At 49.5% G+C, this 26,338-nt stretch overlaps 1 protein-coding gene across 5 annotated transcripts in view; it reads left to right on the top strand.

Moving 5' to 3' along the window:
* Positions 1–1,577: 1,577 nt before the first annotated feature.
* Positions 1,578–26,338, top strand: part of BCORL1 (BCL6 corepressor like 1) — a 64,385-nt gene continuing 39,624 nt past the window's right edge. For 2 of the 5 annotated variants that reach the window (XM_038588277.1, XM_038588281.1), the window contains exons 1-3: positions 3,883–4,068; positions 21,082–21,211; positions 26,089–26,179. In XM_038588277.1, the coding sequence (XP_038444205.1) occupies positions 21,126–21,211; positions 26,089–26,179 (177 nt within the window). In that variant the 5' untranslated portion in view covers positions 3,883–4,068; positions 21,082–21,125. Of the gene's footprint in view, positions 1,721–2,289; positions 2,439–2,992; positions 3,171–3,882; positions 4,069–21,081; positions 21,212–26,088; positions 26,180–26,338 lie in introns of those variants that run through there. The other 3 variants (XM_038588278.1, XM_038588279.1, XM_038588280.1) reach the window with 3 other exon arrangements.

A 26,338-nucleotide genomic window follows, 5' to 3' on the forward strand; every position in this document is an offset into this window, starting at 1 on the left:
TAAGACAGCTAGGGAAGAAGTTCCCAAAGCAAGCAAAATGGCAAGTGATATGTTCACGTTGCTGGCAGTACATTTTGAGGCTGTTGAGGACAATCCAGAGGGGTCACAGAACACCAGGCCTTAGACAACAGAAAAGCCACTGCTACCTTTGTGGCTTACCCTCCTCCACAATACTCCTCCTTTAAACCAGGTGAGGGAGACATAACCGGCAAGTCTCACCTGCCATCTCTAAAGTCCTTTCAACAGAAAGAAGACACCCCATAGCTTAGAGATGGAACCTCTGTGGGCCTGGGACAAAAGAGGGGGGCAGGGAGGAGGAGGAGGAGGAAGACATTAATCCATCAGGGCTTCCTTCTAGTCCAAATGACCCTCTGGCTTCCTTAGTATAGATAAATATATAATAAATAATATCAATATATCTGCACATAAAGATTTTTTTTTCAAATTCCTGCTATTCATTTTGCATTCCGTGTTTACAAAGCCCTGAACCCTCCAGGAACTGCTGGGCACCTCCCCGAATACCCTCTATGCTGAGGCGATGCCTTTGAAGTCCCAACCACGGGTTCAGGGTTGGAGCTGCTAAGAAACACCCTAATACTGAAAGCAAGTCTGCCGTTAGCTTCAGCTCCTTCGCAAGCTACTCTCCTCCTCGGAGTTAATGTAAAGCCATCAGAGTTCCAATGTGGACCGCAGGCTTTTCAGCTCTTCAGTCCTGGGGTTGGCAGGATGGCCTGGGATGTAAACACATATGAGGATTTATTCCTTTGGCCAGGCGGGGAGTCATTAGAGTAAAGGGTAAGGGTCAAGGGGGCTCGGTTTGGTGACTGAGGAACCTGGGAGGGTGGGGGGGGGGGAGCGGGCAGAAGCCAAGAGTTTTCCTCGAGCCAGGTTTTCGGCCCCAAGTCGTTCAGGCTTCCCCATTTACAGACCTTTCATCCCCCTCCTCCTCCCTCCTCCCTCCTCCCTCCTCCCTCGGGCCTCTCGCTCCAGGCACCCCCTCCCCAAAGGTGCCTCCACGCTCGGGCCAGGGGCTATCCTTTGAAAGCAGCCCAGAGGGTTTGCAGCACCGAAGGTTGCCACGAAGGGTGGGCCGCTCGGGAGACGCGAGGCAAGGCAGCGAGCCCCGGCATTTCCCCTTCCCCGGCACCTGTCCCACTTCGGCGCCGGGGCTGGGGCTGCGCCCGCGGGCGGCCTCGGTGCACGAGCGCCAGAGCCTTGCACCGAGGTCGCCCGGGTTAGGGAAGTGGGGGGCCGGGGAAGGGGCGGGGCGTCCGGCGGGCGCGCGCCGCCCCTTGCATGCAAGACCCCACGCCCCCCCATATACGGAGGCTAAACGGAGATAGAGAGTCACACATAAAGCACGAGCGAAAACGCTCGCTCTCCGACCCCGAGCGGCGTTGCTCTCCGCCCCCCCCTTCCTGGAGCTGGGGGCTGGCCGGGGAAGGTGGCTCCGTTCTTCCCTCGTGGCCAGTGCGGGGTCTGTGGCTGCCCGGAGAGGTTCCGGCTTCCCCGGGGCTGGCAGGGGGAGCCCCGAGAACTGCAGGCCCGCCCCCCCTTCCTCCTCCTCCTCCTTCCCCTCCTCCCCCACGTGTCCTCCCGGAGCCCAGAGGCCTGATCCCAGCACCCCCCCGCCACCTCCCTCCTCCTCTCGCTTCGCCCGCTTCCCCGGCGGCGTGGAGAAGAGCAAAGTTGCGACAGCGGCCGGGGGGGCTCTGCCCAGGTGAAGGGGCGCCGTGGGGGGTGGGGGATGGCGCGGCCCTGCGGCGGGGGCGGAGGGAAGATAAAGAAACTTGCTTTCCGCGGCCCCCACCCCGCGCGGGTTCAGATCTTGCGTGGACCGAGCCCTCGTGGCGAGACGCGGCAACGCCGCTGGGACCGAGGCCGGCACCGGGAGCCAGACCCGGACCGCGCGCCTGGGCCGGCTCGGCGGGCGCAGGCAGCGGGCCAGGCCGGCACCCAGGCAAGGGCGGGGTGGGTGGCCGTACACTGGACCGAACCAGAGACTCCAGTGGCCTGGGCGCGGGCCGAACCCGGACCGGGCCGAGTTGGGTGGCGAAGTAGGACGTGGATTCGGGGGCGGGGCGCGGCGGGAGGGGGAAACCAGGCCCCGCCGGACTGGCCTGGGCGTGGGGGCGGGGGGCGAGTTCGGGGCACTTGCTGGGCTGGGGACCGAGCGGTAGGGCGGGGCGGCGCTAGGGGCTGGGCCGGACCCGCGGGGAGAGGGCGAAGGGGGGAGCCGGGGGTGGAGTAGGGGCGTGGAGTTGCGAGCGGGGTCTGGCCTCGGCCGGGGGCGAAGGTAGATCCGCGGGGCCGACAGCGGAGGGAGGGAGGCCCGCAGCGGCGCGGCGGCGGCGAAGGCCAGCTTCCGCGGAGTTTGTGCCCGGGCTTCCCGGGCTCCGGCCGCCTCACGCGCACAAATGGGGCTAGGGGACTGACTGGTAAGCAACTACGAGTGTTAGACGGTGTTTGGCGGCGATTCAGGGAAAAGCAAGGAAAGACACCGTCTGCATTTATGCCGCACCCCCCACCCACCTCCTAGCATCTGGATTTTGCTCTCAGGGGGCCGCGGACCCTCCTTACCACAACCCTTTCACTCTCCTGCACTCCCACCGGCTCCCCCCACTTCCTAGGCCATCTGACTCCCCTAGGGGTGTGTGTTTGAGGGTGGACGACGGCGTGGCGGGGGCGGCAGTATACTCTCCCTCCCGCGGCAGCAGCCTAGTTCGTATCTTATTCCTATATGTAGCGTCGCTTCGAGTCGTGTGGACATTTGGGTTAAGATAACGTACCCCCTTTTCCCCCTCAAGCGATTTGATGGCTTCTAAGGAAAGGGAGGAATCCCTGGGTTTCCACGCCTACAGCGAGGTTTGAGGATTGAGATTCACCCCCAGCTCACTTCCACTACCAACCCCACTTTCCTTGTAAGCCTTTTCCCCGGGGATCTGAACTTTGGGGGGGGGGCGGTATTAATGTGCTTCTCTTCTCTACACAGGGTCGGCGTGGCCAAGGACGGCTAGTCTCTGAGAGAAAGTAGCCACCAATCCAACTTGGGTCGCCCCCACTATTACTTCGGTGAGGGGGGCAACGCTAAGGAGATACTGGTGGGTAGCGACCCAGTATAAAGGAGGGGGCTGGGTAGTCGCCCCCGGAGGGACTCCGTTTCTTGTGAGGTAGGAAGAAGCGAGCCCAGGCTTCAGGGGAGGGTTCTGGAGAGGGGCATGGGGGGTGGCGACGACCGGGGCGGGGAAGAAGGGGGAGTCACGCCCTGCCAGCAAGGGGGCTTCCCTCAGGTCCCTGGGAGAAGGGGACTGAATGTCTGTTTTGTGCTGCCCGACAGGGGAGATCTGGGGTCTCTGGATTTGCACATTGGATCGGGCACCAGTGGCCTGAGAAAGTCAGGTCGGGGCATATGGTGGAGAGCCTTGGGGGGAAAGAAACAGAAACCCCTGGCCTTAGCGCCCTGATCTTTTCCTTTCCTCAATCTTCTCATTCGAGGGGCATTGAGGGCTGGGGGCGTGGGGCTCTTGCAGCCCCTAGGATTGAGCGCCTCCGCCTCTCCTGGGAGTCTAGCTTTTTGCCCGGCTTGCTGCAGCCACTGCTGCTGCCTCCCTCTCCGGAATCCGCTTGGTCCTCGCAGCGATCCCCTCCTCCTCCCCTCCCCTCCCAGTGTCACCGGGGCTGCTTGGCTCTGCCCCCTTCGCCGCCGCTTGCTCCCTGCTTTCGTCCCTCCCTCTCTCGCTCGCTCCCTCCCTTCGCCTCCACCTCCCCATTCCTCCCCCCCGACAGGTGGCATTCTGGGAGTTGTAGTCCCGTGGAGCGGCGGCTGGCGCCGCCCGCGAACCCCGCCGGACTCCACTTCCCGTCGAGCCCTGCGACCGGCACCCACTCCACCAGGCTTCGCTCGCACACACAGACACACACACACACCGCTCTCCCCCTCACTCTTTCGCTTGCCGCGGCTGCTGCCAGTGTGTGGCTCTGTCTCTCCTCCGCTTTGCCGAGCCCTCCCTTCTTCCTCTCAGTTCCTAGAGTCCGACCGCCGCCGCCGCCGAGAGAGAGGAGAAGGAGGTCGGTGGCGATAAGGGGCGGAAGGGGGGCATCAGATCGGGGCAGTATTAGGCGGGTGGAGGCTCAGAGTGGGTGAGAGGGAGCCCGGGTGGCGGCCTGAGCCTCCCCGCGGAGCCGACCCGGGAACAGGTGCGTCTTTTTTTTCTCTCCCCCAATCCCTCCACCCCTTTTGACTCCCCGGCTTTTTCGTATCCCCCCACCCGCTTCTTTCTATCTTAAGCCTTTCCTCAACCCTGTCCCTTCTTCGCCCCGCGGCCGCTCCGCTTGCCCCCCGGGGGCGCCGTCCTCTTCGTGTCCCCGGACGTAGCGCTCCCTGGAGCTCGCTCTGCCCTCGCCCCTCCCTTCGGGACAGCTCCCCTCCACTTCCACCTTCGTACCCCGTCCCTGCCCTACCCTACCCCCTCCTCACCCCCTTCTCCCTTAGCCAGGTGAGACTTGTTCGCCACGATCTGAGAGTCTTCTTCCTGGCTGGGCGGGGGTCTCCATGGAAACGGGGGTCGGGTTGATCCTGGGGGGGAACCATTGGAATTACCCCACTCCTCAGAAAGGGAGGTGGAGGCTACGGTCTTGTTAACTACCTGGCCCTAACAGCACCCCCCCACCTCGCCATCCAAGGATCCAGTGATCCGAAGGGAGGCTGGCCAGGAGGGCAGGGCGAGAAAGGGCTTGTTTTTTTGGGGGGGCGGCTGTCCGTGATGAAGTCTTGAAGAGACCTGGAGAAAATACCCTCCAACCTCTGAGGGGAGGTGCGACGGTTGCTCTTCAGGGCTGCTTTCTCCTCAGTGTTGGGGTGCGGAAACCATAGGGTAAGGGGTACCCCTAGGTGGCGGCGGGGCCTGGGTTCGGGAGTGGGAGTGCTGTGATGGGGGCAGGGGCAATTATCCGAGTCCCTGGAAAAAAGGCGGGGGATGACTTCGGAGCACCCTGGCTCCGCTGCCCTCGCTGTAGGGGCGGGGGCCGCCGGGCCGGGCGCGGCGGGGAGGGGGCTTAAATTGAAGGAGGATGAGATGGGGGCAATTCATACTAGCCCCGGCAAGCCAGGGGGAGATTCGGCGTTCAAGCTCTCCACCCGCTCCGCGCCAGGCCTGAGGCAAGGGGTCTGAGAGCGAAGCCGAGGGGTGGAAGGAGGGAGGCTCCGGTTACGGGGCCGGGTTTCGGGATCAGGGGCAATCCCTCAGCCCTTGAAGGAGGGAGAGGGATGGCCGCGAACCCCAGGGCTCCCCACCCCGGGTCCTAAGGGGCGTGAGGAACAGACAGCAGGCCCAGCGGAGCTGGATTCGAACGGATCGCGGCTGGGAAGTGGGGGGGGCTCACTGGTGGGCTTCGGGGGGAGCAGTCCGGCGGCGGGGCGGGCGGGCGGGGCGTGGGGCTCCGGCGGGCGGCGGGGCGGGGCCGGGGCGGCGCTGCTGCCGCCGCCGCCGCTGCCGCCGCCGCTGCTGCTCCTGCTGGGGCCGCCGCAGCCGTTGCTGCCGCCGCCGCCGCCGCTTCTGGGCGGGGAACGGAGGCCAAAGGGAGTCCCGTGCCGGGGCAGAGGGCGCAGGCGGTGCGTGGTGGGGAGGGGGCCGTCCTGGGGGCGGGGGCAGGCGGGGGGTGGAGCCCCCGACGGGGGGCGGTACGAGCCCGGACGACGACGACGAAGAGCCCCGGGGGCCGGGTGCATGGAGGACGAGGTGCTGGGAGAAGGAAGGGGGGGTGGGTCCCGCGACGGGCCTCGTGGGCTTGGCTCCTTGAGGTTCTGCTTCGGGACAGAGCCCTGCAGGGGCGCCCAGAGGCCCGGGAAGGAACAGGGAGGTGAATTGGACGGTGGAGGGGGCCCTCCTCGCCGGGGTCCCGCCGAGGGGAAGGCTGGGCCAGAGGGACGTCCGGGGTAGGGCTGGGAGGAGCCGACCGCACCTCGGCTGGGGATTTCGTGTTATGGAGGGGCGGGAGATTTTTGTAGGGAAAGATGTGATCGAGGGGAAAGGCGAGAGGGAAGCACACCGCAAGCCGGGAGGCCAACAGCCCAGGCCATTGGAGGTGCCCTTCTGTTCCGCCCGCACCTCCCCCCTTCCCCAGGGCCAGCACTATGTTTTTGTTTTATTGTTTTGAAATTTTCAGTGTTGGCTGTAGGAAGCTGTCGATGTGGTGATACTTATTCATTATTGGTGTCTCCTAGAGTAGACAGTAAGGACAGGCGTCGCTTGGCGAGGATGCGTCTAGCCCGGGGTTTAGGGGCTCTTTACGCGAGAGCGGGAAGGGGGCTTGCTAACTTCGTGCTGGAGCTGAATACTCTCAAGGCAGTTTGGAGATTGTCCCCGTGGCACAGAGGTGGAGTACAATTGCAAAAATCTTTGATGAGACTTCTGGGGGTGCAGTTGTACGTTAGTGTTATCCTGGTTGGCCACATGGCTCTTTCAGCTTAGAAGGGGATTTCTCAAAGTCTGGCCCCTGACAAACGTTGGGAAAATGAACAGGGGACGAATTTGGTGTTGGAAGTGGACTAGGTTTGTAATAAAATCCCAAGGTTGGAAGGGACTTTAAAGGTCATCTCATTCTCTGTTTACCTAACCTGTCCTTGAATGTTGGGATAGAGGGAGCTTTATTTTAGGGGAGATGGAGCAGAGTTTAGGGTTACTCAAATTGGATGGCCATGTCAGCATGTGGTACTAAAGAAATTTGGAGGATCCCACTGGGGATTAAATGGGATAACCCAATCCCCAAAATCACCCAGAGGCTCCAAATAGAAGCAAAAGTTTGGGGGAGGAACCTGTAAAATTTTTATGGAAAAGCAAAGTTAGTAAGAAGGACTAGGGGAGCTAGCAGGAGCAGGGGACTTAGTGACTCAAGTTAAGAGAATCTGAAGGTTGATAGAGTTTAAGAGGGACATGGTCGTTTTACGTAAGCCGCTATGTGGCCATTGATAGGCAGACTCATCTCTTGATAAAGCAACTGAGGCAGCCACCTTTGGGATAGATGGGGAGGATAAGAGGCACAGGCCATTGGGCACAGAGCCTTACTCAAATTGACTTTAAGAGGGCTGACCCTGTTACCAGCTATGCAGCAAGGGTAGGTTTCTTTCTATTCTGGCTCCCGGTGTCTTAGATGGAGGAGGAGGTTAAGAAGGACTGTTTCCTTAGAATAGGCCATAAGGAAAATACAGCAAATTATTGGGATAGAGCAGAAGAAAGCTAAGTCCCTGGCGAGTTCTGTTGTTGGAGTCTGAATTGGGCAGAATGGAGGGGAGTTCCAGAGGAAATGGTGGCAGCAGCAAGGACACACAGCGATCTGGCTGTTTTGATGACCTAGAGCTGGTAAGGCATAAACTCCCTGTGGCCTAGACTTTTTGGGGAAGCAAGAGGGTTTCCTTCAGGGGTCTGTTTGCTTTATTCATGCTGTAGTTCACTACATAGGAAAAAAAAGTTTAGTACAGGTGCCAGAGAACCTCACATGATGAGTTTGGATTATGGGTTTCAGAGAGGGGCTTCTTTTAGGGGAACAGAATTATGGGAGGAAATGATTTGAATACTAGAAAGAAGGAAGACAAAAGGAAAAGTCAAGAGGAGGTTGTTTAGGCAGTGAAGGGGGAAGAAAAGTGATCATCACTGGCTTCATGTTAGGGCCAACTAAGGAAAAAGTGGAACCCTGAAATTTCCAGGCTAAGGTTTTCCAAAGTAAAAAGTTTGAAGAACCTTGAAGGCTCTTTACACTTTCATGCTAGAATCATTAAGGTTGGTGCAAGACAGAGGACGATCTTGAGTAACAATAGGGTTGGAGAGAAACTGGCTTATAGGAAGAAATATACATGTATACCCATAGGGAAATAGAGAATTTAGAGATAGTATATAGGCTAAAAAATGCAGAATGTGAAAGAGGGTGGAATAAGGAGCCAAAGGGGGAAGATGTTTGTTTGCTCACATGTCATGTAGAGCTAGTGTCAGGGAAAGTAAAAAGTTGCCTTGGATAGCTGTTGTCCTGGGAGAGCCCAGGAAGTAGAGGTTAGCTGAGATCCAGGGCTCACAAGTCTAAGCATTAGTTAGAAAATTTAGACTAAAATAAGGGTACTGGATGGGGTAAGGAATTCACTGACCTAAGTAGAATGGCCTTAAAAGAAGGAGAATGTGGGAATACACCAGTTTTTCCATCTGCAAGTGGAAGGAATCCTAGATATAGGGAGGTGAATTATGGAAATTCCAGAGTGAAACAGGATAAAGAACAGCGGCCCTAGAGCCTTGGGCCAGAATTGAGGGGTGGGGTGGGTGTATGGAGGAGAGGTGCTAATCAAGGGTTGGGCATCTGGACTGGTTCATTGATTACAAGCTGAGCTCAATTTGAGAAGGAATAGAACGGCCACAGTAGGGTAGAGAGCTGTTTTCCAGCACCAGCCACCATCTGGGATTGAGAGAGGAGGAGTTCATGGTTAAGATTGGTGGGAAAATGAACACTAACTAGAGTGGCACAGAGAGAGCACGGGGAAAGTGGACATTGTTGGTATAAAGCAGATGGGAAAGGGGAGAAGCCACTGATGATTACGTAAGTGGGGAAGGAAGACCCTAGACCTTCGAGTTTTCAGAAGGAAAGGAAATTTCTTAATGCTGGAGTTCCAGTGAGGTATGAGTCTGTGCTTGCCAGAAGGTTTAGTGTCAGGATGGCCAAAGAGGGAGGTAATAAGAGGTAATCTATCTTTTGGCCACTAGGATGCTAGTACAGTATTTTACATAATCTTACATACTAACTGGGATTTCTTAATGCCAGTTTTTGAATGGTTATCCTTTAAGTAATGTAGAAACTGTTCTTTTTCTAAATTGTACCCTTTCCCACTGTTCATAACTTGAAAGCAGTCTTTCATGACAAAAACTTTCTTTGGTGAACTGAAGTTGAATTTTGGTCAAGAGTAAAATTTAACTCTGCCTTCAATCCCCATAATTCAAATATGCTGTTCTTTTTCCCTCTCCCCCCCCTTTTTAAAAAGATTTTATTTATTTATTCATGAAAGACACAGAGAGAGGCAGAGACATACATAGGCAGAGGGAGAAGCAGGCTCTCCGAGGGGAAGCAATGTGGGACTTGATCCCAGGACCCTGGGATCAGGCCCTGAGTGTGAAGGCAGAGGCTTAACCACTGAGCCACCAGGCATTCCCCCACCCCTTTTTAAGCAGAAGCCATCCTTTCCCCATAAAACATTTAAAAATGGATAATTGTTTAAAAAGTGGCTGCAGGCTGCATGTCAAGGTCATATTTTCCCTGGTCAATGAATTGTGATGAATTTGAAGAGTGATGATTTATTATTTGTAAAATGTGGTGATTTTCAGATTTATTCGTTGAGAGTATGTGAGGCGGGATATGTCTTCATTTGGATTTTAAGAAGATCTTAAGTTAAGTGTCCGTGAAGAATTGAGAGTACTGAGGGGCAGCAAAGTTTTGTGTTTCAGGATTCTTTACCAACTGTCGGCTAAGGAACAAAATTTGTTACCTCATTGCTAAGGTATGCCTAGAAATCTTAGTGCCATTTAAGGGTATAGTCAAGTTTTGCTATAATGTTTGTGTCCCGGGACCAGGAAAACAAGCAGGCTTTCATTTTTCCAAGTTCTATAGAGAAGTGCACTGTACATGACTCTGATCCCCAGGATGAGTCAGTGCACTCTATACCTGGATCCATGAGGTGATTAGATGTCTCATGATGATGAGGCTTTACTCAGTTTAACTTGGTCGCACCTCATATAGGTTAGTGTCTTGCAGTGGTTCTCAAACTTTAGCATGTCTCAGAATCACCTGGAGGGCTTCGGAGACATACTGCCTTAAGTTAGAGTCCTTGCTGTTGTACTCCCTAACCGTGTGACAGGAAGCAAATCACTTAACTTTCTTGAGCCTCAGTTTTCTCATCTATAAAATGAGGATGATAACCCCAGTTTCACGGTACTCTGAGGATTGCACAAGATGATATCTACATAGCAGACCAGGTCCATAGCAGGAGCCCAATAAATGGCATCTATTATTATATTATAATCTAGTTTTTCTTATTCCGTTGAGTCCTATGACCTTTTATATTACTCTATGGTAAACATGGTGGCAGAATAAAAACCATAAATGGCTCTTGAGCACTCCCCATATATCTTGATTCTCTGTGCTCTTTCTCCATATTCCTGTTGTATTAGTACATATTTAGCATTTACAGTGTGATAGGAAGAAATAGCTTGGCTCATCACTCCATTATTGCATCCACCTTTGAGGTGGAAGTGGCAGCTTCTTTAGCAGCTGTGCTGTAACACTGCTCAGTATTTCAGGGCAGGAACTGAAGACTGTATATCCAGTTGAAACTTTAGGGGACATTTTGGGCTATGCTTAAAAAATGACCCAAGCCTAGTTTACTAGGGTGACATTTTAAACAACCATTGCTTTCTGAAAAGGGCTGCTGTATTTAATTATGACTGGTTGGGCTTTCCAGATGTCTCTGACATCTGGAAGTTCTACAAAGGCTGGTAGATAGAGCCTGGGTCTCTTATGGCTCTATGACAAGGATGTTCATCAGTGATTGGATGGTTGAAAACGTGTTTCAAATACTTCAGGTATCACCAAACCAAACTTCTCAACACTGAAAAAAGATGGACTATAATATAGAGATCCTTTCTGCAACCAGAGTGGACTTTGATGCCAACAGTCAGCTATGCCAATATAGGGAGAGAGTGATAGCAGGCCAATTTCAAACAATAGATTAGTTCACAAATTAATAAATTTTTTTTGGCTTGGAAATGTGTTATTATTCTCTACCTGTCCCCCTACCCAGCAGATTTACCTTCCAATTTATATTCTGCTCAGGCAGACATTAAAATGCGTTGTTCCCTGAGTACACATCTACTATAAGTAGCAGAAGGCAGTCCATCAATTGGCTGGGTTTAAAAATTAGCTGCGGCTAAACCACGCTCAGATAACTGGAAGTTGACTTTGTTTTGCCCTGGCCTGATTGTATTTCTGTGACTGTCTTTATTGTGGAAGCAAGGAAAAGAAGGAAGAGAAAGTGTATGTGAGAGTAAGGGAAGTAAAAGGCATCCACAGACCCAGTGCTTTTTACAGGGATTCTTGGTTTCCATATGACCTAGAGAGGATTTCAGTTTTTCCCAGTAGTTTAGTAAGTATTCACTGAGCACATACTATATGCCTTGTATTATGCTAGACACTATTGGGAGTGGTGATTAAAAGAAATAGAAAATATTCTTTCTAGCCTTGGGGAACCTGTAGATTGGTAAGAGGTTGAGTCAATACTGAGAGTTCGAAACTCTGTGAGGTAATTGTGTGTGTGTACCCACATACTATATATATATACTATATGTTATTATATACACATACACATTACATATACACTATGTGTATGCATATATATTATATAATATATATGCATACATTATATGTATGCGTATATATTATATAATATATATGCATACATTATATGTATGTACTATATATTATATATACACATACACATAATGTGTATAAATACTATATACTGTATATACACATACATGTGCATTATATGTATATACTCTATCGTATATATACTATGATAAGTATATATGTGTATATATACTATATATGTATGTGTATATATTTATATATATGAGTAATTTATATAAAATGAGTTGGTGAGAGTAGAAAAAATAGTCTGATAATGGCTTTTCCAAATATTTGTGTGGGAGGTCCAGGAGACAAAAAAAGGCAAAAGTTTGTTGAGGAGGAATCCTCTTTAGATGAAAAATTCCATATCATGAATGCAGTATATTGAAATGGAGATGCCCAAGGGCCACTGTCAAAGTCCGTGGCATGGAAGACACAGAAGCTCCCAAAAGGGATTCAGGTCTCAGATGGCAATGATCCAACTTTCAAGTGTGAAAGACACACCAAATATTCACATGGTTCTTCTGAAGACCGAGACTGAGGAAAGCCAACTCTTATTTTTCATCTAGGAGAAATGAGAAGTGCTAAAAAAAAAAATGACCATAGTTACTTAAAGTGCCATTTTGAGGTGGCTTTGCATTTTGAAAAGGACTGATGAATTTCATGGTGATCGCTTAGGTTTTCTAGCAATTGGTGATATCTAGAAGTGGCATAAAGTCTTGTGGCTAGATCCTAGGTCTAGCTAGTATAAAGCTATGATGAGATGTTTTCCTTAAATGGGGTAAAATTATTTCCTTACAGCAGGAGATGGAAGTACTATTTGAATAATAGGGAAAAAGTACGGCAGTGGGTAGAAAAGCTAAACAAACTGGTGGTATGAAAATGGTGAGAGATAAAAAAGAAAATGGTGAGAGATGAAAACTTTTGCTTTTTTCCTCCTTTATTGTTGGAATTGATTACCTTTGGTCCTTCAACTTTATTTTTTTAAAGCAAGCTCCACACCTAACATGCGGCTTGAACTCATGACCCTCAGATCAAGAGTCACACACTCTCCTGACTGACCCAGCCCGGTGTCTCCTATTCTCAACTTGAAGTAGGGACTCATTTATTCCCATTTTGCAGATGATGCAGTAAATGGACATAATGGGGGACTAGAGAGGCTGGCAGGTAGGGGCTGAAAATGCTCTCCCCAACCACCCTCCAACACACACACAGTACAGGCTCTGGATAATAGACTATATCACTCTTCAGCAGTGTTGCTACTGTGTGACTAGATCTAGGCTCTGAATGGATTTTGGCAGGGTTGTTTTGTTTTGTTTTGTTTAAGATTTTATTTATTTATTCATGAGAGACACAGAGAGAGAGAGAGGCAGAGACACAGGCAGAGGGAGAAGCAGGCTCCAGGAAGAGAGCCTGACATGGGACTCAATCCCGGGTCTCCAGGATCACACCCTGGGCTGAAGGCGGTGCTAAACCACTGAGCCACCTGGGCTGCCCGATTTTGGCAGTTTTTAAACATCAAATTGCCTCTGAATGAGTGGGGATCCAGCACTAGTGAGGCAATTGAGAAAGAGTATGGTTGGGATTGGAAAGGGTTAGGATGGTAATAGTAATCTCCGAAGCGTGCAGGGAGATTGCAAGCCCTGGCCAGTCAAGGTAACTACATTCATTTGAATGAGTAAGCTCTTGTATGTTTGTTTGTTTGTTTGTTTATTTATTTAAATTTTTATTTATTTATGATAGTCACACACACACACACACACAGAGGCAGAGACACAGGCAGAGGGAGGAGAAGTGGGCTCCATGCAGGGAGCCCAATGCAGGACTCGATCCCAGGACTCCAGGATCACACCCTGAGCCAAAGGCAAACGCTCAACCACTGAGCCACCCAGGCGTCCCAAACTCTTGTATGTTTAACAGATAGTTAAAATAGTTTTGTATCCAACAGTCTCATAAATGTTTATGGGCCAGGTTTTTAAACATGGAAGTAGCAAGGAGTCTATGAAGGTGTTCATGCTATAGCCGCATGCGGGCAACTACTTAGTCTTCTCAGTAAATAGAGGAATTAAATGTATCTGGGAACAAGATGCAGTGTCTCCTATAAGACTTATCCCTTGGGGTAGAACCAGTAGAAATATTTGGGTAGAAAAAACCCCCCAGGGGAACTAGAAAGTGCTACAGTAGATTAGTCAGGCAGAAGGCTGGGATGAACAGTGCAGAGGGCCCCTTCCTCCTTTCAGTTGCCCAGCAGATTATTTCTAGTTGATTGTGTGTGTGTGTGTGTGTGTGTGTGTGTGTGTGTGTGTATTTGTGTATGGTGGTGTGTAGTGATAGAGGAATCTATTTGCATGAAGGGAAGCAAAGTAAAGTGATTGGGGCATGTATAAGGGACTCTCGAGTTTCAGGGAATGATATTTGGTTAATGGTAGGGAAAGGTAAGGGGATGTAGATATTGGAGGGAAAGCCTGTGGAAGATATTAGAATATCTTTCTATGGGAAATCATTAAATTAGGACAATTTACATTGGGAGAACTTCCTCATGAGGGGATGAGGTTTGGGATATACGATTAAGTAGGGAAAACAGGAACACTAGTCTCCTGTTGAGTACACATGGAAGAAGGCAAAGCAACAGGGAGAGTCAGATCTGTGGTAGGGGTTCCATATCTAAAGGCAGGTAAAGTTATCCTTATTAGGTATGGGTACACTTTCCTGTTGAAAACACTGATTTTGAGACATTTTGACCTCTCTCTAAAGGCACTTCAATGACTAGACGGAAGTCCTAGCCTCTTCCCTTCAGCCCTTGGATCTAAATGCCAATGGTCTCTTGGATCTCCTTGGGGGTGTCTTAGAGGCCACTTTTTCCAAAGTGGGGTAATGGGCTGGCTTCTCCTTTGATTTTGTGAGGTTTGAAGGTGGATGTCTCTGTCTTATGGGAGCTGTGCCCAGAGCTCTGAATTTCTGCTGGAGCAATAGGTCCCAAAGTTGGTTTTCGTTACACATTAGTCATCACTGACCCAACCCTCCTTCTTAAACATCTACTGGCCCCGCCTATTCTCTTGAGAACAGATTCAGGGCCAGGCTTCAAGAAGAATATTTTCCGGCTCTTTCATTTTTTAAAATCATAATTGCTTCCAGGTCACCAGACAATATGAACCAAAAGAAGCCTGGAGGAGTACTACCAGATTTAGTTAACTGAGACCTTAATCTTGAATTTCTAATGTATTGGCTAGGTGGTAAGAGTCCAGCCATGAATAAACGGGCAGGTTTCGTGCTATATGTAAGGGGCCTAGTTGTATTGCATATGTTACCAGCGCCCAATTGTTCTGCACATAGAGGGTCTTTGGTTACCAAGAAATCTACGTGATTCTGGGGAACTCACTGGAGAAACACCCTGTCCAGCCATGTTCAAGGTTAACGTTTTACCAAGGTAAAGACATTTTGTCAGATAGATGCTGTGTTACCACCTTTCATGCCCTTCTCTTCCTCATACGCATGATGACCATACTTTTGCTTGTAGTTGTTGTGAAATATGCTTGTTTTGGCATCTTCATTTCAAAACAAAACAAAAAATGTCCACCCAATCTGTAAAATCTCCTTTGAGATTTTTGTGCTGCCCATCTCCTGTTACCAGCTCCCCTAACCCTGACTTGGATTATAATTTGATGTTCTTCCCCTTTTGATAACATATTCTATCTAAACTTTTCTAAAATGTCTGTGTTCAGTGCTTCCCCATAGTGTTTCAGTTTGGCCCATGATGGTGAAATATCTCAGGTTCCCCTATTTCATTTTTTCTCTTTTAGTTGTTATATTCTGTGGGCTTCTCTTTTATGCCTTCCACACCTGCCCTTGTCTTCTAGTGTTTTTTTCTTTTCTTTTGGATTTTCTGGGGGAAAGATCTCTGCTTCATTATGGTTTGTCTTCTACTACCTGCTCGCCCTTAGCTTAGCTGCTATTTTCACCGTTTTAAAGTTATTGCTCTCCTGTTAGTCCATTTTCTTTTTGGCTTCCCCTGTTTTGTGGTGTGCCAATTATGTCTGACTGCTTACTTTCTGCTGTTGGCTTGCTAGATTCATCCCCTTGGATCTTGGTCGGTCCCTCTACTTAAGGTGTGTGCATGTGCCTGCTAAATCGAAACGGTGCATGTCTTTATTTTTTCAGCCAGTGCTTTATCCCGTCGGGTTGGTGGAGCATGTGCTCTCCTTTGTTCTCACTGTGAGTTGGATGTGCCTTTTGAGTTTTTCCCTCCAAAGTGGGGATAGCTCACAGTGGTCCCACTGCCTTCCAGGCAGTGACCAGCATTTGAGTCTGGGGCCATGCAGCTGTTCATTTCTTAACAATTACATGGTTGTGATATCTGGGAAAGTCCTTTGAGGTATTTTGTATCCTTGTGCCTGTGCTTCCTGAGCCACTCGGGATTACCAGGTTTCTTCGAAGTTCCTTTTAGGAGCTTTGCCTTCAGCCTTTCATGTGATGGTTCCCATCGGAAAGAGCAAGAGAGACATTGAGAAAGCATACCACATGTCAGTCGGGCTCTGTGAGCAGAAGCAAGTCGGTACCTAAGTGTGTACACCAGCAGAATCTACCAAGTGTGGTATGTCTGTAGGGTTTTTCCTTTTTTCTTACCTCTCCTGAGAAGTAGTGTACAGTAGAATGGTTACTAATTTGATTGGATATGATAAGGACGAAACAAAACACTAGGCCTACTGAACCAGAATCTCCAGGGCTGAAACTTACGAACCTCTAGTTTGAACAAGTACCTTGGTGATTCTGGCTTAGGAAACATTGGTGTACATTAGCCATTTTGACTCCTCCTGTGCTGTGTGGACATTGACACCAGTCAGTGCTTCTTTGGAAGTTCCCTTTGCTTGTTCTCTGACTCAGGAGGACTAGTCTTGTCTTCTTATGTAGACCATTTAGCTCAGTGCCCTCTTGTCTGTGAGTTCTACCCCTCTCCTCCCCTCCTCTGCAAAGGCTACTGTTAATAGCAGCAGTGGGCTCTACATAGGAAGAGAGGTTGCCCTAAGAAATTCCTAACAGAAGATTGGGAAGCCAAGGTGAAGGAAATATTCTGTCTTTAGGATCTTGTGAAAATGACGGTGCCTCCAGGTAGTGCTAAAATGTGTGGTTTTGTCTAGTAATTACTTTGGTTTTTGCTTGGTTTTCTTTTTGTTGTTGTTGTTGTTATTGTGGTTTTGGGGGATCTAAAAACTCCTTTATCTAGGTGGAGATATTTTGTATGTTCTGTTTTCAAGTGCCAGGATTCATTCCCTGCCTGCCTCTGATTCCTGTCCCAGGCCCTACAAACTACCAATCCTCTCTAAATAGAACAAAAATAAGCCCAAGAGTGAAAAAGCAATGGTGACTGACTTATATCTGCTGCCTACAGGTATTCAGATAGATACTAAAACTTATACTTTGTGTTAAAATTCATTTTATGCAAGTATGACCCCTTTTATTGCTTGATTCTTCTAATGCTTCATAGGGAAAAAAGATTTTTTAAAAGTACCTGGCATATCAGTCAGTAGGCTGAACTGTTGTTGTGTTTTGGTTTTTTATTTAAAGTAGGCTCCATGCCCAGCATGGAGCCCCAACATGGGCTCAAGCTCACTACCAACCATGAGATTAAGACTTGCGCTGAGATCAAGAGTTGGACATTTATCTGACTGAGCCACCCAGGTGCCCCTGAGCTGTTGTTGAGCTAGGATATTCCAAGATATTCTAAGAAAAAGTTAAAACTTGATTGACCAGGAGGCTCAGTGATGGGATGGGGTCCTGGTAAACTGATGTGAAACAGGGGGGACAGTCAATCCATTTGTCTTACCCTTTGTTGAAATCTTTCTAAAATTATGTGTTAACCCACATAACTGTCTTAGGAATGTTAAGGATAATTGTCAGAAAAAGGTAAAACCATGAGTCTTGTACAGATATAAAAATGAACATGCGTTGAAGATTTTATTTTACTCATTAATCAACAAGGGAACCAGATAGATGTTAGAGCTGGTTCAAAGAAAAAGTCCAAAAGCACAAATTTATATGGAGTAAAGGAATTGAATTGCAAATGGAGGCAAAACTGGTTTTTCCACAATGGGGAGGGAAGTCAATCCAAACTCTATGGGACAAGACAGAGTTTGCATATCCATCAGTTACCTGCAATTTACAGAGGTGCAAAATAGCTCAGAGACAATGAACTATGCTGGAATGGCGTAGCTGCCAGGGGTGAGCTATGGGCAATGCATGGTGCTTTCAGGGAAATACAGCATTCTTGTCTACAGTAACTAAGCCTGGTGGACACTTTTAGGGGGGGTTGATTTTGCTTCTTGTAATTTCTCAGGGTCACCACCTCAATTTCTCATCCAGGATTCAGTTCCACATAACACTCATTTACTGAGTACTTACTATCTGCAAGACATTGCAGAGAAACCAGAGACAGAAAAGACAGAATTTCTTACCTTAAGTAGCTTGATTGGTGGAGACACATGCCACACCCCTGGCTAACCACACTGCAGAGTAAGAATCAGTGCCGTGAGGAGAACCAGAGAGGGAAGAGTTAACCGATCAGGGGCCGGGGAGATGACACGATGACATTTAAGCCAGGCTTTGAGGGGTGACAGAGGAGGAGGGGCGCAGAAGAGGCCATTTCAGGGTTAGTGAGGAAACAGCAAAGTCCTGAAACTGGATGATCTATTCAGGGAAGGGTCAGGAGCTGGGACGGCAGAGGCAGCAGGAAAATAGCAGGATGTGGCCAAAGAGGAGACCAGAGGAGGTTTGAGGCCAGGTCAGGGAGGCTTCTTAGCCCACGTTGCTGTGCTAAGAAATTTGGGCTTGATTCTGAAGACAGGAAAGCTACTGAAAGCTTTTGAGGAGGGAGGGGGTGACGTGATCGAACTGGTGCTTTAGAAGATGAATTGATTGTAAAATCAAGAAATTGGAGGCAGAGGGACCAGTTAAGAGGCTATTGTAATATTCTGGGTGAGAGATGATGAGGGCCTACATCAGGGTGGTGGCAAGAAGGGGCAGAAGGAGAGGATGGAGATGGCATTATTAAGGCTCGACTCCTGATTGGCTGTGGGCAGCGATGGAGTTGAAGACAAGCCGCTGAAATTTCCAGGCGGGGGGATAGTGGTGCCATTAACTAAGATAGGAAACATGCTGGGCGTGGGGGGTGGGGAGCAGGTTTATGAGAACAGATAATGAGTTCGGTTTGAGACACATTGAGTTTGAGGGGCTTGGTGGACATCCAATTAACAGCGAGTTGCTGGCAGCTGGAAATTCTGGTCTGGGTCTAAGGAGAGAGGTCAGGGCTAGAGATACAGATTTGGGAGTCTTTGGTGGGGGGGGTGGAAAGGGAGAGTTACAACTAGGGGAGCTCAGGAGCTGGAGAGAAGGAGGGACAGGGTTCACACACCCACCTGCCCCCACACACACTCATGAAGAGAGGTGGGGTAGGGGAGGGGTAGGGGAGAGCCAGGCTGAGCTAAGAGAGACAGAAAGAGGCAGAAAAAGGGCAAAGGAGACAGAAGGAGACTGAAAGACTAGAGAGGGAGACTGAAGGCTGTGGCGGGGACAAAGAGTAGAGGGGAGGAGGCGCAGGGGGAGGAAAAAGGGAAGGAGGAGGAGGAGAGGGAGGAGAGAGGGGAGCCTGGAGGGAAAACAAGGATGAGGAAAGAAAGGAGGAAAGGATGGGCAAGAAAGGTGGGAAGGGGAAGAAGGTGGGGGTGCGCCAATTGTGCCAAGAGAAATGGGAGAGGGAAAGGAGGAGCAAGGAAGAGGGGGGGCTAGGAGAATAATAGGGGGAAGAGGGAGGTGAGGAGGAGCAATAGAGGGGACTAGAAAGAGAAATTGAGAGGAAAAGGGGAAGGGAAAGAGAGAGAAAGTGAGATGGAGGTAGGGAAAAAAAGAGGCAAAGGGAAGAGATGGGGCCTGGCAGAGGTGAGGAGAGACAAGCAGGACTCAGGCTAGGGTTCTGGGGAGGGAGGAGAGAGAGAAATCCCTGGAGAAGCAAGCAGGCACCAGGTCAGGAAAACCAAGAGATGGGCAAGTACAAAGACAGGCAAGGGCAGCAGTATCCTATGCTGTGGAGAGAGGAAGCAGGATATGGACAAGGACGAGAATGGGGGGCTGTGGCTCTACTGTCCCCATATTGCCTCCCTCCCTTGCTTGGAGCCTCTGCACCAGCCATCTGGCCTACTGGCTCTTTCTTGATCTTGGCACATAGCCTCCTGCCCTAGGACCTTTGCATAGATTATTCCCTCTATGGGAATGCTCTTCCCCCAGATATGCACATGGCTCACCCCTTCGCTTCCTTCAGGATGTTTATTTGTTTGTTTATTTATTTTCTTTAGGATGCTTAAATGTCTCCTCAGCCAGGCCTACGCTGATTACCCCCCTCTGAAAACCATAGCCCATTCTGTGCGCCCCCACCATCGCCATGCCCCTTAGTGTGTGTTACACCACCTTCTAACATCCTATAATAGGAATCATTTAACATGTGTATTGTCCGTCTCATCCCGCTAGAATATAAATTCCATGAAGGCAGGGGTTTGGGGTCTTTTTGGGTAATGGTTGACTCCCCAGTGCCTAGGAGAGTGCTGGCACATAGTAGGAGTTCAATAAATGTTGAATGAATAAGTGCTCTTATGTTGAACATGGACAATCTCTGAAAATTATATAGAGAATAAGTGAAACAAACCCCTGATGTGACTGTATTGTACTGATTTACTTCTTGGGAAAGTGGAGAACAGCAGAAAATTCTGATCACTGTAGGGTTCTGTTCAGTCGAGCTTTGATGAAGAAGACTTTTAGCTAACTTGGGAGTTAAAGGGTCTCAAGACAAGCTCATTGGGTAAACCTCTTTTTCCCCGATGCGTCTTTCTCTAGGTGAATTGGCTGTGCAGTGGTTGTCAACAGCGACAGCTGGACATTAGCTGCTGAAGGGGGTGGTAGGTCACAGGGATGACAAGGCTGATAGGGACAAGGACAGAAATGTGTGGTTTGTGATGGAACATTGTTTTTTGTTTGTTTGCTTGTTTGTGGTCAGAGTAGAAGGAGTATTGCATCTGATTTTGAGGGAGCTTTAAACCCGCTTAAATATGTGTGTTAGATCTATAGAATTCCCAAGTCAAAATCAGAACAGTATTTTTGAAGGACTTATAAAGAAAGTGTGTGCTTCCTCTGGAGAACTTAAATTGGTACGTCACTCAAATACTTCAGTACCCATGGATTAGAGAGTTGACGAGAAAAAGATCCCCAGTAGTCTTTCAATGCATTGTTCATATATGGGAACAACCCTCTAATTGTAGTTGGTTAGGCTAAATGTGTGTGGAAAAATATACTGTCATCTCATTTGTCTGGAATAGATTGAATTTCCTTGAACACTCTAGCATATCTGTCTTTAAGATAATTTTAAAAATCGCTCTAGGTGATTAACAGCACCCTTGTCTCCATCCTGAAACCTATGGATTCCTGGAAAGCTGGTGTGGCCTCATCCTCATTTGGACCTTAATTTTCCATAGCAGGCTGGCTTGTGGGAGAGACTGCTTTGCCATTTTGGTGCTATTATTGCCTTTATTTCAATGTTTCCCCAATAAAGGTGGTTCAAGCAGCTGTCCCTGTCAGGAGTTTTGATTTTTTGGAGTTCTTTTTCCTCAGGGGGAGCGGCCACAGCAGGTCCTATCTGGTGGTGAGTGGCTGTCATGATCTCGACAGCACCACTCTACAGCGGCGTGCACAACTGGACCAGTTCTGACCGGATTCGCATGTGTGGCATCAACGAGGAGAGGTGAGGAGGCTGGGAAGGTGGCCGTTCTGGCTCCCTGTGAGCTGTACCTACTCACCAGAGGGCCAGCTGCGGCAAGGTCCTGGGAGGGACCCTGGGGCAGAGCTTTCCGGTTGTTTCTAACTCCCCTGGGATGGGATGGAGCTGGGGCCGTGTGAATGGCTTGCCCTGCCTTGCTGTCCCTGTTCAGATGAAGGTGAGGAGGCCAACATATGACCTTTTGCCAACTAACATTTGTCTACTCATTAAGGACTGTCAGGCTGTAGAGTAAGGGGAAGCTCAGGCGATTGCAATTTTTATTTGCTGCATCCATGTTCGGTGCTCAAGGATACGCATAAGATATTTTTGGTCCTTGATCTAAGCCTGGAAGAAAGGCAGTTTTATTATTCAGCTGTATACTGGGAGCTGTTAGTGGGTATTCTGGTGATCAGCGCTTTCCTGCCTCACGAGGCTAATGACGATTCGCAGTACGATCCTTATGAAGTATCTCAGGAAGATCCAACCGCTTAATATAGTTGTCATACGAAATTGAGAGTTGGTGATGCCTGCCTAATCCGCGTGTGTTTTAAATGTTCTGTTCACCAGGATATTTGGTTGGCCAAGCTATGCCATTTACTGATCATGCCCTGTAGGAAGGACACTCAAAATGGCCTTCAGATTTTATATTTGACTTTCATGACCTTTGGCCAAAGCAAGAGCTATGTGTGATAGTTGCATTGTCTCTCTCATTTTTAGAAAAGGCACACTTGCTGGTGTTTAGCTGTTGTTTCAGTCCATCGACTGTTTATTTTTTTTAAAGAATTTTATTTATTTACTCATGAGAGACACAGAGAGAGGTAGAGACACAGGCTGAGGGAGAAGCAGGCTCCATGTGGGAAGCCTGATGTGAGACTCGATCCCAGGACTCCAGGATCATGACCTGAGCTGAAGGCAGATGTTCAACCACTGAGCCACCCAGGCATCCCTCATCGACTGTTTAAATCCAAATGCATCAGATCAATCCCTTAGAACACGGAACATTTATGGCTTTTCCTGGGATTCAAATCCGGTGTTTCCTTGGGTGAATCTCGGAAGTGTGCATGGCTGTGTATGCACATGGGGGATGTTGGCAATTTTGAAGGGTAAAGGAATGTGTGTCTTTGTGCGTATCTTCTTTTTTCTTCTGCTCTCCACAGGAGAAGTGTGTACTTGTCTGAGGTTCAGGTTAGGAGAATAGACCTTTTTATTTTTTTTAAAGCCATTAGTGCCTAATAGTTTAATGTTCTCTATACTGAGGAACAGGTTAGAGATGGACTTAAAAGGAATTTTATTTTAGAATATAAAAGTCAGGACTAAAGAAAATAAGACAGAATTCTTCTCAGATCTGCAGAAGAAAGATATTTTCCTTTGCATGTGAGGTATGTCCTTAGATAATTACCAAGAGGCTGACTGGGGGAAGACAGGGTGGTGGTACTGATTTGCGTAAGCATTCACTGGCCACTTGTTCTAGGCAGTTGAGCCTTGGGTGCAGAGATCTAGATTAGAGCCTTTAACAGATCAGTGTACAGGTTGCCTTGGTTCACTCTCCATTCTAAATCCCTGCTGAAAAAGGAACCAGAAGTGAGCCCCAAACTTGCTTTTCCCTCTTTATGGACCTTTCTTGGGATGTTAAATTACCAAATATGCCTACTAGTTAAGATGACCTTTTAAGCATTGTCACTTCTGATCTCATCTACCCTTTATTGTTGCCTTCCTCTACAGTCTAGGCTGAGCTAGAGCTGCATTCCGAAATGTGATCTCACTTTATTTAAAAACCATCTTCCTCAGCCCTTTACAACTTGTAGAACTTATAAATTTTGGCTATCAGGCTGTACAAGGGGGTCAGCTCTTAAAAGTGTTTGAGAAACCTGCCCATCTTCACCAGAGGCATTTGACTACAGGAACAGGGACAGGGGCTTCCTATGGGCCCTAGGGGGCTGACTGTAATTAGACCTCCAGCTAACTCTCTGTCTCCTCGCTTTGCTTGCTTGCTTCCTTTCTCGTATCCATTCACTTCTTCATTGGACACACATCTATTAAGAGCAAACCAGCAGCAGTAATGGGGCACTGATGGCGAGTGCTGTAGCGCGACACGTACAGGTCCTGTGGGCATCTAGATGCAAGAACAGCTGGCTTCCTGGGGGGAATAAGAGAAGGCTTTCCAGAGGTGGTGGTATCTGAGCTGGGGCTTGAGGGATGAGTAGGAGTTTGAGGTGAGGGTTGGTATTTCCCACATGGTTTGTTTGGGGAAGACCCTGGCTGGCATGAAGGTGGTCTTGGGGTGTGGTGGGACTCAGGCAGGGAAAGTCTGCAGGGGCTGGAATATGAGGAGCCTAATGATGTGTGTGGTGAGGTCAGGACCCAACGGGAATGAGAAAAGGTCTGGTTTAACAGTGGTGCTAGCCCTTCCTAATTAGGAAAACAACCCTGATAGGTTATGGACATTTCTGGTTTAAGTTCAACAAAGCCTTGAGCGCAATAGCCTGGGGTCATCTCTACTGGGAAGAAACATAGGGATTGATTTTCAGGCCTGACCAGAGCCTGCTTTGACCCTTGCTCCCTCCTCCCTGCCCGCCTGCACCCTCCTAACCTTGCCTGGCTGACCCACTTCTCTTTGTGCACCCCTCCTCTGTAAAAGCTATTCCTGTCCCAGGCTCTTCTCTCCATGGAGCAATTTAATGTTTGCTTAGCTTTGCATACCCCTCTCCTCAGAGAATTTGAAACATGGCCACATGATGATTTCCCAGAGCCTTGGGGACTGGCACTCAGGCTTGGGTATGGCTAGAGTAGCCAGGACTGCTGCTTTCACTGCTGCTGCCACCTCCAGAGTCCCCAGGCCTGGCCGGCTGTGCTGGTCTGCCTTTGAGGGCAGGTGGCTGCCTCTGAGGGTGGGGTTTCTGCCTTCAGTTCAAGGTGATTTTATGTGGGGTGGGGGCCTGGCAAGGGCAGGGGGCGAGTATGCAGCTGGCTCCCTCTTTGAATGGTCAGGACAGGACAGGATGGAAAGAAATAACATCTTTCCCCTGCAGTTGTCAGGTGGAGTTAGTGAAGGGAGGTGGTGTCACTTGTTTCCCCTTGCTGCTGTCCTCCCCAAACCATCACTGGCCAGGCTAATTGGAATGCGCTTCTCCCTGGCCCAAGGCTGAGTGTAGGCCTCGCTTTTCTGGTCTCCCGAGAGCTGATGTCCAAGTGTGTTTTCCCTTTCCCTTAGGGCCCCCTGCCCCTTGCCCCCTCCCCTGCCTCAAGACCCCTGACTGCTTCTCCAGCCCTTGCCTGTCCTTACAGTCATTTCTGTTTGTCACCAGCAGTCATTGCCAGCAGTGGAACCCTCCCACTTCTGCCAGCCTAGCTTCCTTTTAAAGGGAACAGATCTCCCCCCGACCCCAGTTAGCCCCCTCCAAAGCCTTGAACCGATGGGGAGAGGCCTATGGTGACCTCCCTTGCCTTTTTTTGCTTCTCTTGCCCCAGGTACAATTTTGGATCCATCAGTGATGGCCTCTTCCAGTGAAAGGGAAGGGGTTAGCAGGACCTTCCCCATTTTTGTGGAGGTTGGCTGTGGGCTCCCTGACCGTCCTAGGCTGGGGTGGCTGGTGAGGTGGATGCTGGCTTCTTCCTGGGCTGTTGTAGAGCTGAGGGAAAAGAAGAGGGGCAAACTCCAGGGCAGTCCCCCTTCCCAGAGGGCTACAGAGCATTCCTGTGCTTCTCCCTCTCAGAACTGCACCACAGCACTTCTGCTGGAGCTTTATTCTTATACTGGGACCTTCTGCTCAGCCACTCACCTGGGCTCTTGCCCCATCAGTGTCCTCCCTTGGGCAGACAGTGGTAGGTTTCTGCTATACCCAAAAAAACTAAACTTCTAGTGGGTGTTTGTCCTGTCTTCAACTTCACCCTCCTAGTCTTTAGTTTTTTCCCCTAAGGTTCTTGCTGAAAATCTGGAGAAGACTTTTTGTGTAGCTTGGGGTTCAGTTAGGTTTTCCTCCTTTGTGACCCAGCTCTCTGTCCTTGAGCCCTTCTCTTTACAACCTGCTGCATTGAATTTGGGGTATGTGGCCTTGAAGGCCTTCCTTTAGGATAGGAAAGAATGTGGTGGTGTGCTGGGAGAACCGAGGGAGAGTGAAGAGCTGGTCAGACATGGGATGCAGGAAAGGATAGAAAGGTAGGAAGTCAGGCACTGGCTGGAGCTTGGTGGTACCCTGGAGGGAAAGAAGTCCTGCCCTTGAAATGCTCCTCAGCACCCAGTGACCTGGTGGCCTCGAATCAGTAGCATTATATTGCACTAATAAATGGGTATCTGCTCTAGGTAACCCCATCGGCTGAATAGGTGATGATTCAGATTTAGAACATGACACACAATGGAGGTGGTTATTTGTTTTAGAAAAGGATTACCCTTATAATACCAGCAGCCAGCTTCCCATATAGACTTAAAATAAGATTGCACTTAAGAAAAAACTGGTTTGCATATGCCTTTTGAGATCTTCTGTGATTCACCTATCCCTTTTTGGCCATGCCCCATAACTCCTGGTTGGTCACCTTGACGGGTAAGCTCTGGGGACAAGGCAAAAGGGCTGGGCTATTCCCCACACTTCTGGTGAGAGCCCCAGAGAACAGGATACACAGCCCAATAAGGGTAGTCTAGTCAGATTGAGCTCCTTTGCAGGAATTTGCAAAGCTGGGTTTGGAGGCTCTGGCTTGCAACCTGCTTCCCCACCCCTGATTCCTTATGCTTTCGTCCAAGTCACCCAGGGCAGTGAGACAGTAAGGTTTCATGGGAACCCAGGCAGGCAGGAGGCATTCTGCCGAAGGTGGTGGTGGCCGAAAGACTAGGCCTCATGGCCCTTCTCTGGTTGTGTCTTCCATACTAGAAGAGCACCTCTTTCTGATGAGGAGTCCACGACAGGTGACTGCCAGCGCTTTGGATCTCAGGAGTTTTGTGTCAGCAGCAGTTTTTCCAAGGTAAGGGGCCACGTGGAGCCACATGTCACCCGCCAAAGGGCGGAGCTGAACTGTCCGGGCGATGTGCCCAGTCTGCCATCCCAAGAAGGGGGGCAGGAAGGAACAGGGTATTTCCCGAGTTGCTGTATGTGAGACAGAAATTGGCCAGCTGCTCTTTGC

This window comes from Canis lupus, chromosome X (genome assembly GCF_011100685.1).
Source record: "Canis lupus familiaris isolate Mischka breed German Shepherd chromosome X, alternate assembly UU_Cfam_GSD_1.0, whole genome shotgun sequence".
NCBI classification, from domain to species: Eukaryota; Metazoa; Chordata; class Mammalia; order Carnivora; family Canidae; genus Canis; species Canis lupus.